This window comes from Strigops habroptila, chromosome 9, assembly GCF_004027225.2.
Source record: "Strigops habroptila isolate Jane chromosome 9, bStrHab1.2.pri, whole genome shotgun sequence".
Taxonomy (NCBI): Eukaryota; Metazoa; Chordata; class Aves; order Psittaciformes; family Psittacidae; genus Strigops; species Strigops habroptila.
Genome location: NC_044285.2, coordinates 3,580,246 through 3,592,671, shown reverse-complemented (window position 1 = coordinate 3,592,671; position 12,426 = coordinate 3,580,246). Strand labels below are relative to the sequence as shown.

At 42.0% G+C, this 12,426-nt stretch overlaps 1 protein-coding gene across 5 annotated transcripts in view; it reads right to left on the bottom strand.

Moving 5' to 3' along the window:
- Positions 1–12,426, bottom strand: part of CERS3 (ceramide synthase 3) — a 48,100-nt gene that overhangs the window by 21,481 nt on the left and 14,193 nt on the right. For 4 of the 5 annotated variants that reach the window (XM_030497485.1, XM_030497482.1, XM_030497486.1 and 1 more), the window contains exons 2-8: positions 10,385–10,567; positions 8,686–8,803; positions 6,531–6,649; positions 2,771–2,828; positions 1,852–1,902; positions 535–627; positions 141–269 (exon numbers count right to left, since the gene is read on the bottom strand). In XM_030497485.1, coding sequence (XP_030353345.1) covers positions 141–269; positions 535–627; positions 1,852–1,902; positions 2,771–2,828; positions 6,531–6,649; positions 8,686–8,803; positions 10,385–10,566 — 750 coding nt within the window. In that variant the 5' untranslated portion in view covers position 10,567. Of the gene's footprint in view, positions 1–140; positions 270–534; positions 628–1,851; positions 1,903–2,770; positions 2,829–6,530; positions 6,650–8,685; positions 8,804–10,384; positions 10,568–11,296; positions 11,385–12,426 lie in introns of those variants that run through there. The other variant, XM_030497483.1, reaches the window with a different exon arrangement.

Genomic DNA, 12,426 nt, shown 5'->3' with positions numbered 1-12,426 from the left:
GTCTTTGTGGGGATAGGAAGGGATCATATTAAACTTGTGGCAGAAAGATTAAAATGTCACTGAATGTAACCTGGGCAGCAACCAAAAACCCACCAATCAAAACACCCAAGACAAAAAAAAGAGATGGAGAGCAGGGTTACCTCAAGCCAGAAATCTGCAGTATCGTGCACAAAAATCACCAGTGTCCCAAGACGCACATAATTAGCGCACCAAGAGCCACTCATCAACCCAATGGCTGCCAAGTGATGAACGACATGAGCCAGAAAATCCTGGGAAGGAGAGAAAAACACAAAGGTAAAGCCAAGTAAGTACAGCCCCCGAGGGTCTGCGTGAGGACTAAGTGACAGGCAGGACGTGCGCAGAGGCGCCCTGGTAGGAGAGCTTGGATGTGTGCAGGTGTGCCAGGGACAGACTGATGCTGCCCTCATGTGGCTGCACCAAATCCAGTGTCAGGACAGTGCTTTTCCTTACGAAAGCTTTTCCCCCCTTCCACAGAAACAGAGGTTCTAGCTACAAACAAGCACGACCACTTGCCTTCCTTCTGTTGTCAATCCCCAGCGTAAATAAGAGAGACCAGTAAAAACTAATCTCAGCCATGTAGTACCAATATTGGGATGGCAGCAGGGTCTGTAATGGAGAAAATCACAGTTAACTGAGAATAACAGAAAGCAAATGCCAAGTAAAATCACTTACTTTTAACTTTCCTCACTTCTTTTGCTCCTCTGCTGAGTCTTGCTTAAGAAATTAAACTAAACTAAATCCCTGTTCTGGGCTTCATTAAGAAGGATGTTCTGGGAGCCAAATATTTTAACCTTTACTCAGACCAAACTCTCAATTTCTGCAGCTCCTCCCCCCCTCTGAATTTCAGCATGCTTTTTTGTGTGTGTTTGTCAGAGAACTACACGCAGAGTGCCTCTGCATTTAATTACAAACAACTGCAAGTAAACCAAGCCCTGCATTTTGGTGAACAATTAACACATTAAACATTCACACAGCCCATGACTAAAGTGTCAGCTATTTGTGCTAAAATCCCAGGCATCTGCTTAGGCCTAGATGCTGCGTTTGGCTGTTCCCTTGGTTCAATACGTTCCCCAGGTGGCAGGAAGTAGGCTTGGTTATCAGGTCCCATGAGTAGGAGAAGCTGGAAAACTGGGAGTCGGGATTCTTTTTATTCTTGGCCCCTGCCTAGGACAGGAATAAGGAGGCAGTGTGATGGATCACAGATTTATAAAAATAAGAGTGAAGGACAATAAGGCCCTCTGGCAGATGGTAAGAAGGCAGTTTGCTTGGAATCATCTGTTAATGGGACTGTTAGCAAAATATTTTAGGCAGAAACAAATGCCTCATGACCCTTGGGAACAACCAGAGCATTGAGCAGAGATCCCCAGAGCAGGGCTTCACATTACGCCAAACCAAATCACTGCAGCATTCTTTCTACCTGCACACTGAGCAAGAGGGCCCAGCAGACACACAGCACTTGGGCTGCTTGGCATAACCCTCTGCATGATGCTACTCTGCAGTGCCTCAAAGCATCGTCAAGCCTGGTGGAAGCTTTGGGGTTTCTGCACCAAAACCAGTAACACAGAAAGCATCTACTGCACGCAATGGGTAAGCTGGGGTGGGAAGAAACAACAGTGGTCTGGCTGGAGGGCTGAGCTACAGCACAGGCAGATCACACAAGTCCTGCAGCGGTCAGCAGGAGGTATCAAAGAAGGGCAAAAGGTTTTGGTGCAGCACCTCTTGAGGCGGTGCCTGCTGCGAGGGAGAAGTGCTTCTGAAGATTACCCCTTCCAATGGGGAAATAACCTGGAATGCCTCGAGGCCAATGGCCTCACCTGCCAAAAACCTCACCTGAAATGGGTAGCCAACCCACGTCTGCCAGATGTCATAAAACCATGGTTTCTACGGAAGACAGATGAGACAGACACTTATCAGCTGAGCCACAATAACTTGTTTCAACTCAAAATATTCAATACCTAGTATTTCTCTAAGTGGAGTAGGCTAAGAAGCTATAGTCTTGATAACTGCTCCCCACCAATTTCTAAAGGGATCTTACATCTCAGATTTATTCTATTGGTCCCAGCTTTTGGCTTCTTTTCAGGACACCTGAAACATTCCAGTTCATCATTTCATCATTTCATCATCCAAAGCAGTGGGTGTGTGTTTTATTACTGCAATTACTCAAGATATGTTGCCACAGTGATTAGATTTTGCTGTGTTTACCAGCCACACACACCATGATGATAAACAGTGTTTAGGGAGAAGAGCCAGATGAATGTAGACACGCTGAGAACCGTTCCGCTGCTTGGGAGAAGCATTAATGACACCCCAGGCAGTGCTCACGTAGTTATAAGCAGCACTCTCTCTGTTATTCCCAACTTCTGACTCAGCAGCAACACCTCAATAAATAGCCATGAAATACACCATTGTTGTGACCCCCAGTAGTGCTGCCAAGAAAGGTTTATGGCCCCCTTTGAGAAAAACATGGCCATGTGATGCATTTGTAGGTGTTAACAAGGCATGTTGTAAAACCATCTGTGGGACTTCTTAAAACTTGCCTTAAAAATACTGATTACTCAAAGTATTTTATCATACAAGCTCAAAAGATAATTGAAGAATTCAGTGCAACCTCAGTGCATATTGCATCTAGATTACATACAGCAAAGAGCTGAACCCAAAGAGTCATTCAGTGGGCTTCCAGAAGGTCTAGAAACCAGTCCTTATTTTGTTGAAAATATAAGAATACCAATCCTTAAAATTAACAACTTACATCATATAGAAATATAAACCCAGCAATGGAGGATGTGAGATAGAATGAAAATCGCCAGCTGCAAAATCAAAATGAAAAAGAACAAAGAATGATTATATTTTGTATAGCTGTCCTGAGCCAGAATTACTGCAAATCATTGTATATCACAGACAATCTTCACACAAACGTGCCCTCATACTCTACTTTAAGGGTTTATACATATTAAATGTATCTGAATTATTAATATTTAACTATTAAATTATTATTAACTATTAATAACTTAATGTTAACTATTAAGCTTTGACTAATTGCTAAGGTAGTAAATTATTTTACATTATCACAATGCAGATCTCTCGATTGCAATCACAGCAGTAATTTTCCAGCCAGACATGAGCTGATCAAGAGAAGAGTCACAGCAAATGTAATAAATTCCCCAAAAATTAAGGTTTGATAACACCAACCTTTCCCACTCTATCAATCCCTCTAGAATATCCACACCAAGAACAACATCTCACAGTTCCCTGGCTCTGGAAGGCCTTTCAGCCACGCGGCACATACTTTCGCATCTGATCCAGCACTGCAAACACTGTGAGCCCCAACAGTGACTTGCTTCAGTTGCTGGGTTAATTTCTTTTTCTCTCTCTTAACACCAATTGCTGAAAACAGGGGAGCCCTACGAAACTTTAACAGCTACGGGATTAGTTTATGTCTTATGTCAGAGGTCTGAATAAACTATAAACCCCAATCTTTGAGTAGGTTTGCCAGCATTTAGCCTGATTTGAGCTCTCTGTGGCTTAAACGGATATGCATTAAGGCAGATAAAACCTTCAGGTTTTCTCCTCTGATCTGGTAAGTCAAAGGGAAAAAAGTTCTCGTGTATCTTAGTGAGCAGTGTTGTTGCTTCTATATGTCAGAGCAGGATGCTGTGATGTGGAGCCACAATCAGTGTTGTAATGACCCTGGAGCCTGTGTGGGAGGTATTGTCCCCAGGACTGGGTGAGGCTGGAGACTCAGCTGGAGCGTTCCCACTCCCACCTCTACAGGTGATGGAAAACTTCTTCCTTTCCTCTCTTCCCCTTGGCAGGAATAAGCCTGATCTTTCCCAGAGCCGCTCTTCAAGATCAGTAGGACATCACTGTGGGACTTCACGTGCTAAGAAAGGTCATGGTCAAAGGTCCCAAACCCAGTGAGAACTTGTTTTACAGAACAAGAGATGCCCTGGAGGAAAGCAGCAAAGAGCTTCCCAGAAAACCTAAACTGGCTAAAAAAGGAGAGAATGCCTCAAGAACACTGTACTAATGGATTGAAATGTACAGAAATTGTGGTCTTTGGCAAACATTAATTAAGTGCCGTACGAGAGATGATGAGAACCTGCCTGGTAAAAGCAGTCCCTCCTCTCCGAGCCCTTCATTACCTGGAAGCTGATATCCCAGGTGGAAGAATGAGATGCTTAAAGACTGAGCCAGCATTTTACAAGAAAAACAAACAAACAAAAGATGAGGACATGGAATGGAGGAGGCTAGACACAATCATGCGTCTCACGCCCATGGAAGAAGCCAAGAAAACAATTCTAAAATTGCCACTTGATACACTGGTAATAAATAACTGGTTTCCTTTTCAACTTTAAAGCACCTTTCCTCAGGTGAAAATAACCCTTCAGAACACCCACTGCACAGACAGAAAAACTTAAGGGTACATGGTGGAAATTAGGAGAGCAAATGGAAGGGGAGAGTGGAACCCACAAGTAATACCTGGCTCAGAGTTAACCAAGAGGTGCCAGGAAAAGCAACACCGTGGCATGGGGCAGACTTTACACAGGGGTGGATTCTGCCCTCACGCCTCTTGTTTCAAGCAAGGGAGGTGTGAGCAGCCCAGTGGATATAGCGGGACTGATTCTGTGCTGATTGTAAAGTGTAAGTGGTTTTCTGCATCAGATCCAAAGCACAGAGCACCTAACAAGACTGTGCCATTAGTCCCCAGCCCTACAAACATATATTGAACACACTTGGCAATAAACACCAAGTGCTTCAGATGAACTCAATGTGCAAGACTGCCAGAGCACTACCTCATTTTGCATGCAGCCAAGCGTCTTTATGAATTTGGTGAACACAACCTAAAGTAAAACTCATCCAAATTCACCAAATTTTACCCAAGTGCCTCTTAAGCTCTGAGCCTGGCCACCAGGGAGAGCTCTGCACAACAGCTATGTGAAAGGATTTTCTGATTTCACTTCAGGAATCTTTTCTCTTGAAACGAGCCTAGCAAAAAAAGAATTTAGTAGGTGAAGTTAAAGGCTGGTAAGTCTTCTAAGGCAGGGAAGGTTTCATGCAAAGGGCGTTCCAAACCCCGGTGTTGCTTAACTGGGAGCACTAATAGCTTGAGTATGGTTTAGATGTGGCTCATCAGATTTTCCTTGTGATTCAGAAAAATGATCCTGGAGATTGCTGGCTTTCATGAATTTCATAATGCTCAGAACACTGACTACTAGCATGGAATAACTCTGTTCCTCATTTGTTGCCTTGAGAATTATACCCATTTAAATTCACTGACAGAGAGCAGAGCAAGGTTCACAAAATTGCGCAAGAGAAACCTGTTTGCTTCATCCTCACTCAAGCTGCCAAGCAAGTTTGAATTTCACTCTTCAGCGTGTATTACCAGAGACATGCATCAGCAGCATGTCAGGGCTTTTAGCAAGAGCAGGAAATGTTATTGTCACTCATAACACAAAGTTAACTGATCCACAAAACAACGGCAGAAATAAGCCATGGATGTCAGTTTACTCAACTCAGGCTTCAGCGAGACACACCTCTGTGTATCAACTGGATTTATGCCCACCAGAGGACAGCATCAAATCATCATCATATTGATTCACACTGATAAATTACTCCACTTTGAGCTTTGCAGCTGTACTTTTAACCCTCGTGCCTTAAGCTCATCATACTAAAAGGTTAAATATGATGATTATGTGAATTTTTGCCAATAGAATTACACTAGTCGAAATGCAAACCCACAGGACATCAGGAAAGTGTTTTACACCAGTGTTTTACATCATTTCAGTATCCAAAAGGGATGAGCTATGTAAGTCAAGCCATGCCCACTTGGGGATTTGCAATTTGCATGAGATTTTGGCTAACACTGGAATAGTTAAATAGTAAAATGTTTAGGTATGGGGGAGTTCTCACACATTTGTGAAGAATCAGACTCTTGGATGCTTTTCCACTTTTCAATCATATGCAGGAGGGTTTGAAACTTCATACATATTCATGATTATCACTCAAAATTGCCCAATGGCCCACTCTCAGCAGTGTATTTCAGCTCATGTTTTGCAAAGTACCCCATGTTCAAACTGTCACACCTATCATTTAGTTCAGATGCCACAATTCCTGCTCTTGAGCTGACTTCTATACACATAATAGCATCCCAAGAGGACATACATAACCAAGAAGGAGTAAGCATTTTTGTTCCCATATGATTACTGCCAGACACGAAAACTTTTCCCTATTCTCTGCACGTTTTCATTAAGCACTATGTAGCAGGAGCCTACAAATAAGTTCATTATTACACAAGGAAGAAAACTGTAGTATTTTTAAGGGCTTTTTCAGGAGAAACGATTAACCTGATCTTTTCAAAAGTCACACTGTTTGGAGAAATGCTACTAGATCCTTTCAGTTTGTTTGTGCATGCACAAACCAAACCCCTTGTCAGACAGACCCAGCTTTCTGGAAATGAATCCCCCTTAAAGTAAACCCCATAATTATCAAGAGCATTGTTTTTTCCTTACAAAGCTTCCTGGAATTTCCGAAGCACTGTTGGGATCTCAAGGTTTCGCCGCCTCCTGAACCACTTTTCCACCAAACGGACAGTACAGTTGCACTTCTTGGCAAGGCCTTGAATATCTGACTGCAAAAAATGGAACAGCGTTAGCAATAAGATGCATTCCAATGTCATTTTCATTTATTTTGTAGTTCACAAATCAGCTTCTCACTGTTGTAACGTCTTAATTTAAAACTATTACTAGTATTAACTCTTTATGGGGGTTTACTTGGAGGTTTTCTGCTTTAATTTTTGACTGATACTCACAGAAACCCAAATTTTCAAGACATAATTTGCATAAATAAAGCAGGCATGAAATGTCCAGATCCACAAACTATGCGATTATCTTTCTGGTAGCTTCTGATAGTTTCAAACACTCAACTTCTACTGATAAGCAAGAGGTTGGGCTGGAGAGGGAAGTGCCATGTGTTAACCCATGTGGACATTGTATCTAATCTTTCCTATTTATAATATTACTTTATATTTAAATGATTACCGGAAGTGAGACATGGGCCTGGAATTAAGGTGACCTGAGCTCTGTTCTCAAATCCAATGTCCTTCTGTGGTACATGCAAGTCAATTAGTCTTACTGAGCAAAATCCAGACTGCCTCCTTTGGACATCTAAAGATAAACACGGGCTACAGCATTGCCTGGAAATGCATCCAAGACATCCAAGTGCAAGTCTGGTGTCCAAGTCTGGTGTCCCTGCTATATGTGTGCTCTTGAAGCCGGAGCGGCTCTGCTCCATGCAGCCATGCCAGCATGTGCTAAGCACAAGGCAGTGTGGCTCTTGCATATCTCGGTGCTCAGTGTCCCACGTGCAGCAGCCTGTGGGCTTCCTCTCTCTCCTCCATCCCCAAGTGTGAAAGGTGTGGGCTGACCTGCCCTAGGGCTGCTGTAGGAGTACAGGTAGTGTTCAACTCATCCCTGGGGAAGTTCTTTCCTGGCAAGCATACAAGTATGCAAATAGCAGGTGGCAGCACCACCAAGGTAAGTCCAGTTCAGTTAGTCTCCTGCCCTCAGAGAAAGCTCTGGAATGTGAGCAAAGGCACCTCAGCTGCTGGGAAAAGCAGGAGTGCAAACGGCCTGCGTGTTCAGCCCATCTTGCTGGCTGGGGAGCCCTCTACTTGCCGTGCAGGAATACTGACTGCATTTTGACAGCGGAGCCAGGCACCAGCCAGACCTCTGCATGCTTTCCCAGGCATGCTGGTCCCCAAGCTGGACACCTAAAGGAGGCAGCTTCAATCTTTCCCATGTACTGAGGAGCACAAAAATGCTGTGCTTCCTTTCAGAGATTAATTGTCAAACTGTACTCATGCAGCAGGAAGGTATGAAGCAGAGATCGGGATACTTCCCCAGAGAGAGAAGAGCTTATATATGAGCATGAATACATCTATTCCTGATGATATCAGGCAAAAGTCACAGTAAGAGAACAGCAGAATTAGGGATAGAAAGCAAGGTTCCATGTATCAATAACTCTCAATAACCCTCATTACTAGAAAGCACATGTTTATTTTCAAAACCAGTGTGCAGTTGTTTGGTAACTGTAGTTAGGTAAGCGAACTTTGAGGCTGCATTCCCAGTGAAGTACCTGTTTCCCATCAACAATCAAGTTGCCTCATTTTTGGGGATGGTAAACATTGGCTATTACGTTTTTCTTGTTCCAGTTTAAAAACAAACAGCAAGGTAATAGAAAGATTGCTTTTCTTTCTCACATAAGCCAGGATTAAGTATGCAGCAATATAATGGATCAAAAGGCTTCCATGCCAGTGATCCAATATTATTGCTTGCAATAAACATGATACCACTTTCCAACAACAGATGTCAGCTGATGTTTTCTCCAGGCAGAACAAGTTAAAGATGGAACACTGCTCTTCACTGGAAATACTATTAACAGTCTAACCTAGAATAGCACACCAGAAAATTAAACATCTTAAACATATTTTCTGTTTGGATGCCATATACCCTTGTCAGCAGAACAGCAACAAAAACCCAAATAAATTAAGTCATCTGTCAATCAGCTGGAACTCATCCCATGATGTCACTGCTGATAGCTGATGGAAACAGTAAGACTTGGGATTTTCCAAAACCAAAACTAGATTAAAAGAATGAGAATCCTTACTTGGGATGGATGTTTTGAGCACTCCCGGAAATAACTCTCTAAAACAGGATTAGGCTGTGGCTTCACACGTCTTACATTCTTTATACCTAAGGCTTTTGCTAGAGGTATAGCAATGTATCTGAAAAGACATACCACGAAAAACTTTTAGAATACAACACAGTTACAAGACCTTAGCCATTCTCAAGCCAGGATATGAAGAAAATAAATCTGAAGCAAATTAATCTGCCCTGGGATATGACAATGCACTGTGAGAGAAAGGAATCTCCCCCCAGCTGATCCCAAGAGGGAACCACAGCATATTAGCAGTTACATAAAAAAAAGCAGGCCCAGGGACTCAAACTTGTCATCATGAAATGCTATAAAACTCAAGGAAAGATCCTGGTTTTTGTGTCCTTGTGTTTTCCAGAGGCATATTGGAGTTAAGTAACAGTTACAAGACAGTGAAACAAGAACAGATGCTCTCTCCATTTGAGCTAAAAGGTTGCTACTGGGATACTTCCTCCTAGAGGCAGATAGTCACTCAGCACATTGCTTCATGGGGCTACCACTGCGCAAGGTGCCGGATTTGGCTCGCGGCCTCTAACTTATGGCACGCAGCAACTTCCCCAGACACTGATGGCTTCTCTTCCCCTTCCATTTTCCAACACAAATTGTTGCGGAGAACACCAAAAGCTTTGCTCTTCTACTTGGGCAGGCTTTTCTGAAATAGCCCCCCTCTCACTCTTGCTGCTATCAGCAATTGATTCCTTATTACTCACAGCAGTGGTCAGTTTTCCTCATTCATGGGCAGATTCACTGCAGGCCAGATGTGCAGACTAATTATTCACACGAGCCATTTCCAATAGCAGCACAGTGAGACACAGTTGGGCAAGCATTTACTCAGGAGACACTGAGAGTGGTTCTAAACATATGATCCGAATTACTTTTGATCTGTAACATGAATGATCTTATCTGTTTCTGTTTTAAGTTTGTCCAACTTACGACATTCCAAATTTCCTCATTCTATCCTGAAATAATTAGAGAAACCTGCTAATCACATTCTTTAGAGCAAAAAAGGCACAAATAAATAAGTCAAAACACTACAGATCTTAATATATTCATAACTTTCTTCTGTGGAGCCAATCTCTGCCTGTCCCATAAGATTCCAGCTGCAGAAGCAATCCTTTCAGTGCCAAAGTGAGGAAAAAAAAGGAATCAGCATTACTAGATGTGCATAAAATGCTCACATGGAACTTTGAGATCCCTCCAGTCTGCCTAGTTCTGTTACAGCTAGACACCTGGGATCTATCAGCCTCACACAAATGTTCTGGTGGAGGACCAAACGAAAGGAGAGGTTTGGTTTGGAGGACAAATACCTTTACCCTTCCATCGTAGGAGGAAAAGCAAAAGGAAACCCAATTGGTTTTGTATTAATGGTATCTCTAGTGAAAGGAGGTAACCAGAGTTATCCAAATGTTCTACAAAAGCTAGATAGAAATATTTTCCTTCTAGTTGGACCACAGCCACATGTTCTTAGTAGTGAAAATATTTCCCAATTTTTCTCCTGCCCTATTATCTGTACTAGATCTTTCTAACAAACCACCGACTAATCCTCCTTTACAACAACATAAGAACCTTGATCTAAAGATATGTTACTTTTTAAATATTTTTAGCATAATGAGGATTAACATCAGCATAGAATTGTGTGTGTGTTTCTTACCTTTCACTGAAGAACCGGATAATCAGCAATACAAAAGCATATGGAATTGTGGCATATAATTGATGTGCTTTTGGAAAGACAAGTCCATCCCGGTCTACAAAATGTGCCCACGTGACATTGATGGGCATCCAGATATTCTCCCACCAGAACCAGCTGTTGAGTGTCTTTAATATGTGCGCCATGCTAAGCAAAGAAAGAGATGATTCAAAATTATTCCTGATGTATTGAAAAGAAAATGTTTGAAATAAAACATATTGAACCTTGGTGCGAAGAACAGTGGTTCCCAGCTGGCAGGATATTCCCTAAAGATAAGGAACAAGCAGCAAACGAGGCTTGGGTCCCACGAGAACAAGCTATCCTGTTCTGCGTGGGTTGCACTGGTATTGCAGGTCCAATTGAGGCACTCTACAGAGAGCCTGCAGGCACTATAAAGATGCTCAGGTGTCCTTGTCTAAATCGAAAGGAAACAGACCTATCCAGGAGGTCTGTCCTCTCAGGGGAAAAAAAGAGAAAAAAAATGAGTTAGATTAAGTTGGAAAATTGGTTTAGAGCATGCAAGGGGGGTTATAATCCAGCAGAGATAAAAATAGAGCTAAATTCTGAGCTGGTATAAACCAATGCAAGGCTTTTGAAATCTGCCAAGGGGGAGGTAATCTGCCGTCACATTTCAGTCCTTCATACCAGACTGCTTAGTACCTGGGCAAATCTTTTGCAATACTCACTTATAATCTATCATACCGATACATAAAAGATACTAAAGAGAACTGATCTTCATGAGGCTGCCTTTGTAAATGAAGTGGGTAGAAGAGCGAAAAAGAAATGGGAAAGTCCAGGGCGCAACTCAGTTCTGTAATAATGAAGACATTTTGCTGTTGAATTGCTGCTGTTTAATATGCTAATGTCAATATATACCTTGATCTGATTTTGCAAGCACCTGTGCACAGGACCAAGTGTAAAAATTACAGTGCACAGCAAGCTCTTGGGGAGATTTGCAGAAAATAAGGTGATTTAACAGCGACCAAATCCTAGATCAGAATAAAATGTCTAAAATTAGATCTTGAAGGAAAAAAAGAAAACAAAAACTCACTTAAACCAAAACATTTCATTTTTATAAAGTCTCATTTTTAACCTTTGCAATCTACATTATATATTTATACATTTCTGTTATCCCTCCTTCAGTTGTAAGGACTTTACACTACAAACATGTTATATATCCTATAAAAATACAAAATCCAATAAAAATAGAAGTTCCTATAATGTTTTCCATAATACCGAAATATGTATTTTTTTCTATAATTTCTAGGAATAATAAAATTAAACAGCTTTTTCCATACTAAAGTTTCCTGTAAACCACACGAAACATGAGGAAGTAACTGATATCACTGAACCATAGTTTCCAGTAAGGAAATGAAGGGAGATGGGAGAATTTCAAGCAAGTCTCCTTGTAGCATCAGACATCCCATCAGAAGATCTCACAGAGATGCATTTGTACATGATCAAGTGATAAGATCAAATCCTACTGAGGCCCTTTCACGTTCCTCATTATGTGAGCAGGAGCCACATGGCTTTAGCTTTGCCTGCAGCCACACGCAGCTTCTGCCCATGCTGGATCAGGACACTCAGTGCACTCACACCAGCTTTCCAGGCTGGGACAGGGCTGGCTCTGAAGCCCACTTTAATCAACAGCTCAATGAGCAATCACTGTCATCCACACCAGGCTGCTCTCACTAAGCTGAAGCCTTGCAGCATGTCTGTGAAACAGCCACTTGTATCCATCAGAGCTGGGTTAGCAGACACTGTGAATCAATGTACTGCCCCAGCACAGTAGTCAGTATTGAACTATTAATAACCCAACCATTTAATCTTTTTAAATGCCAAAAGGGGACAGTAAAAACCTACTGAATGAATCATGTGTATAAGAAAATGCAAAACTAAAGGAGGGAGAAATCACAATTGTTCCTGCACTGAGACTTTATATGCCAAGTTTCAGCCTAGAGCAATTTTTTACTGCTGAATTATAAACTCCTGGAAGTAGGGATTTA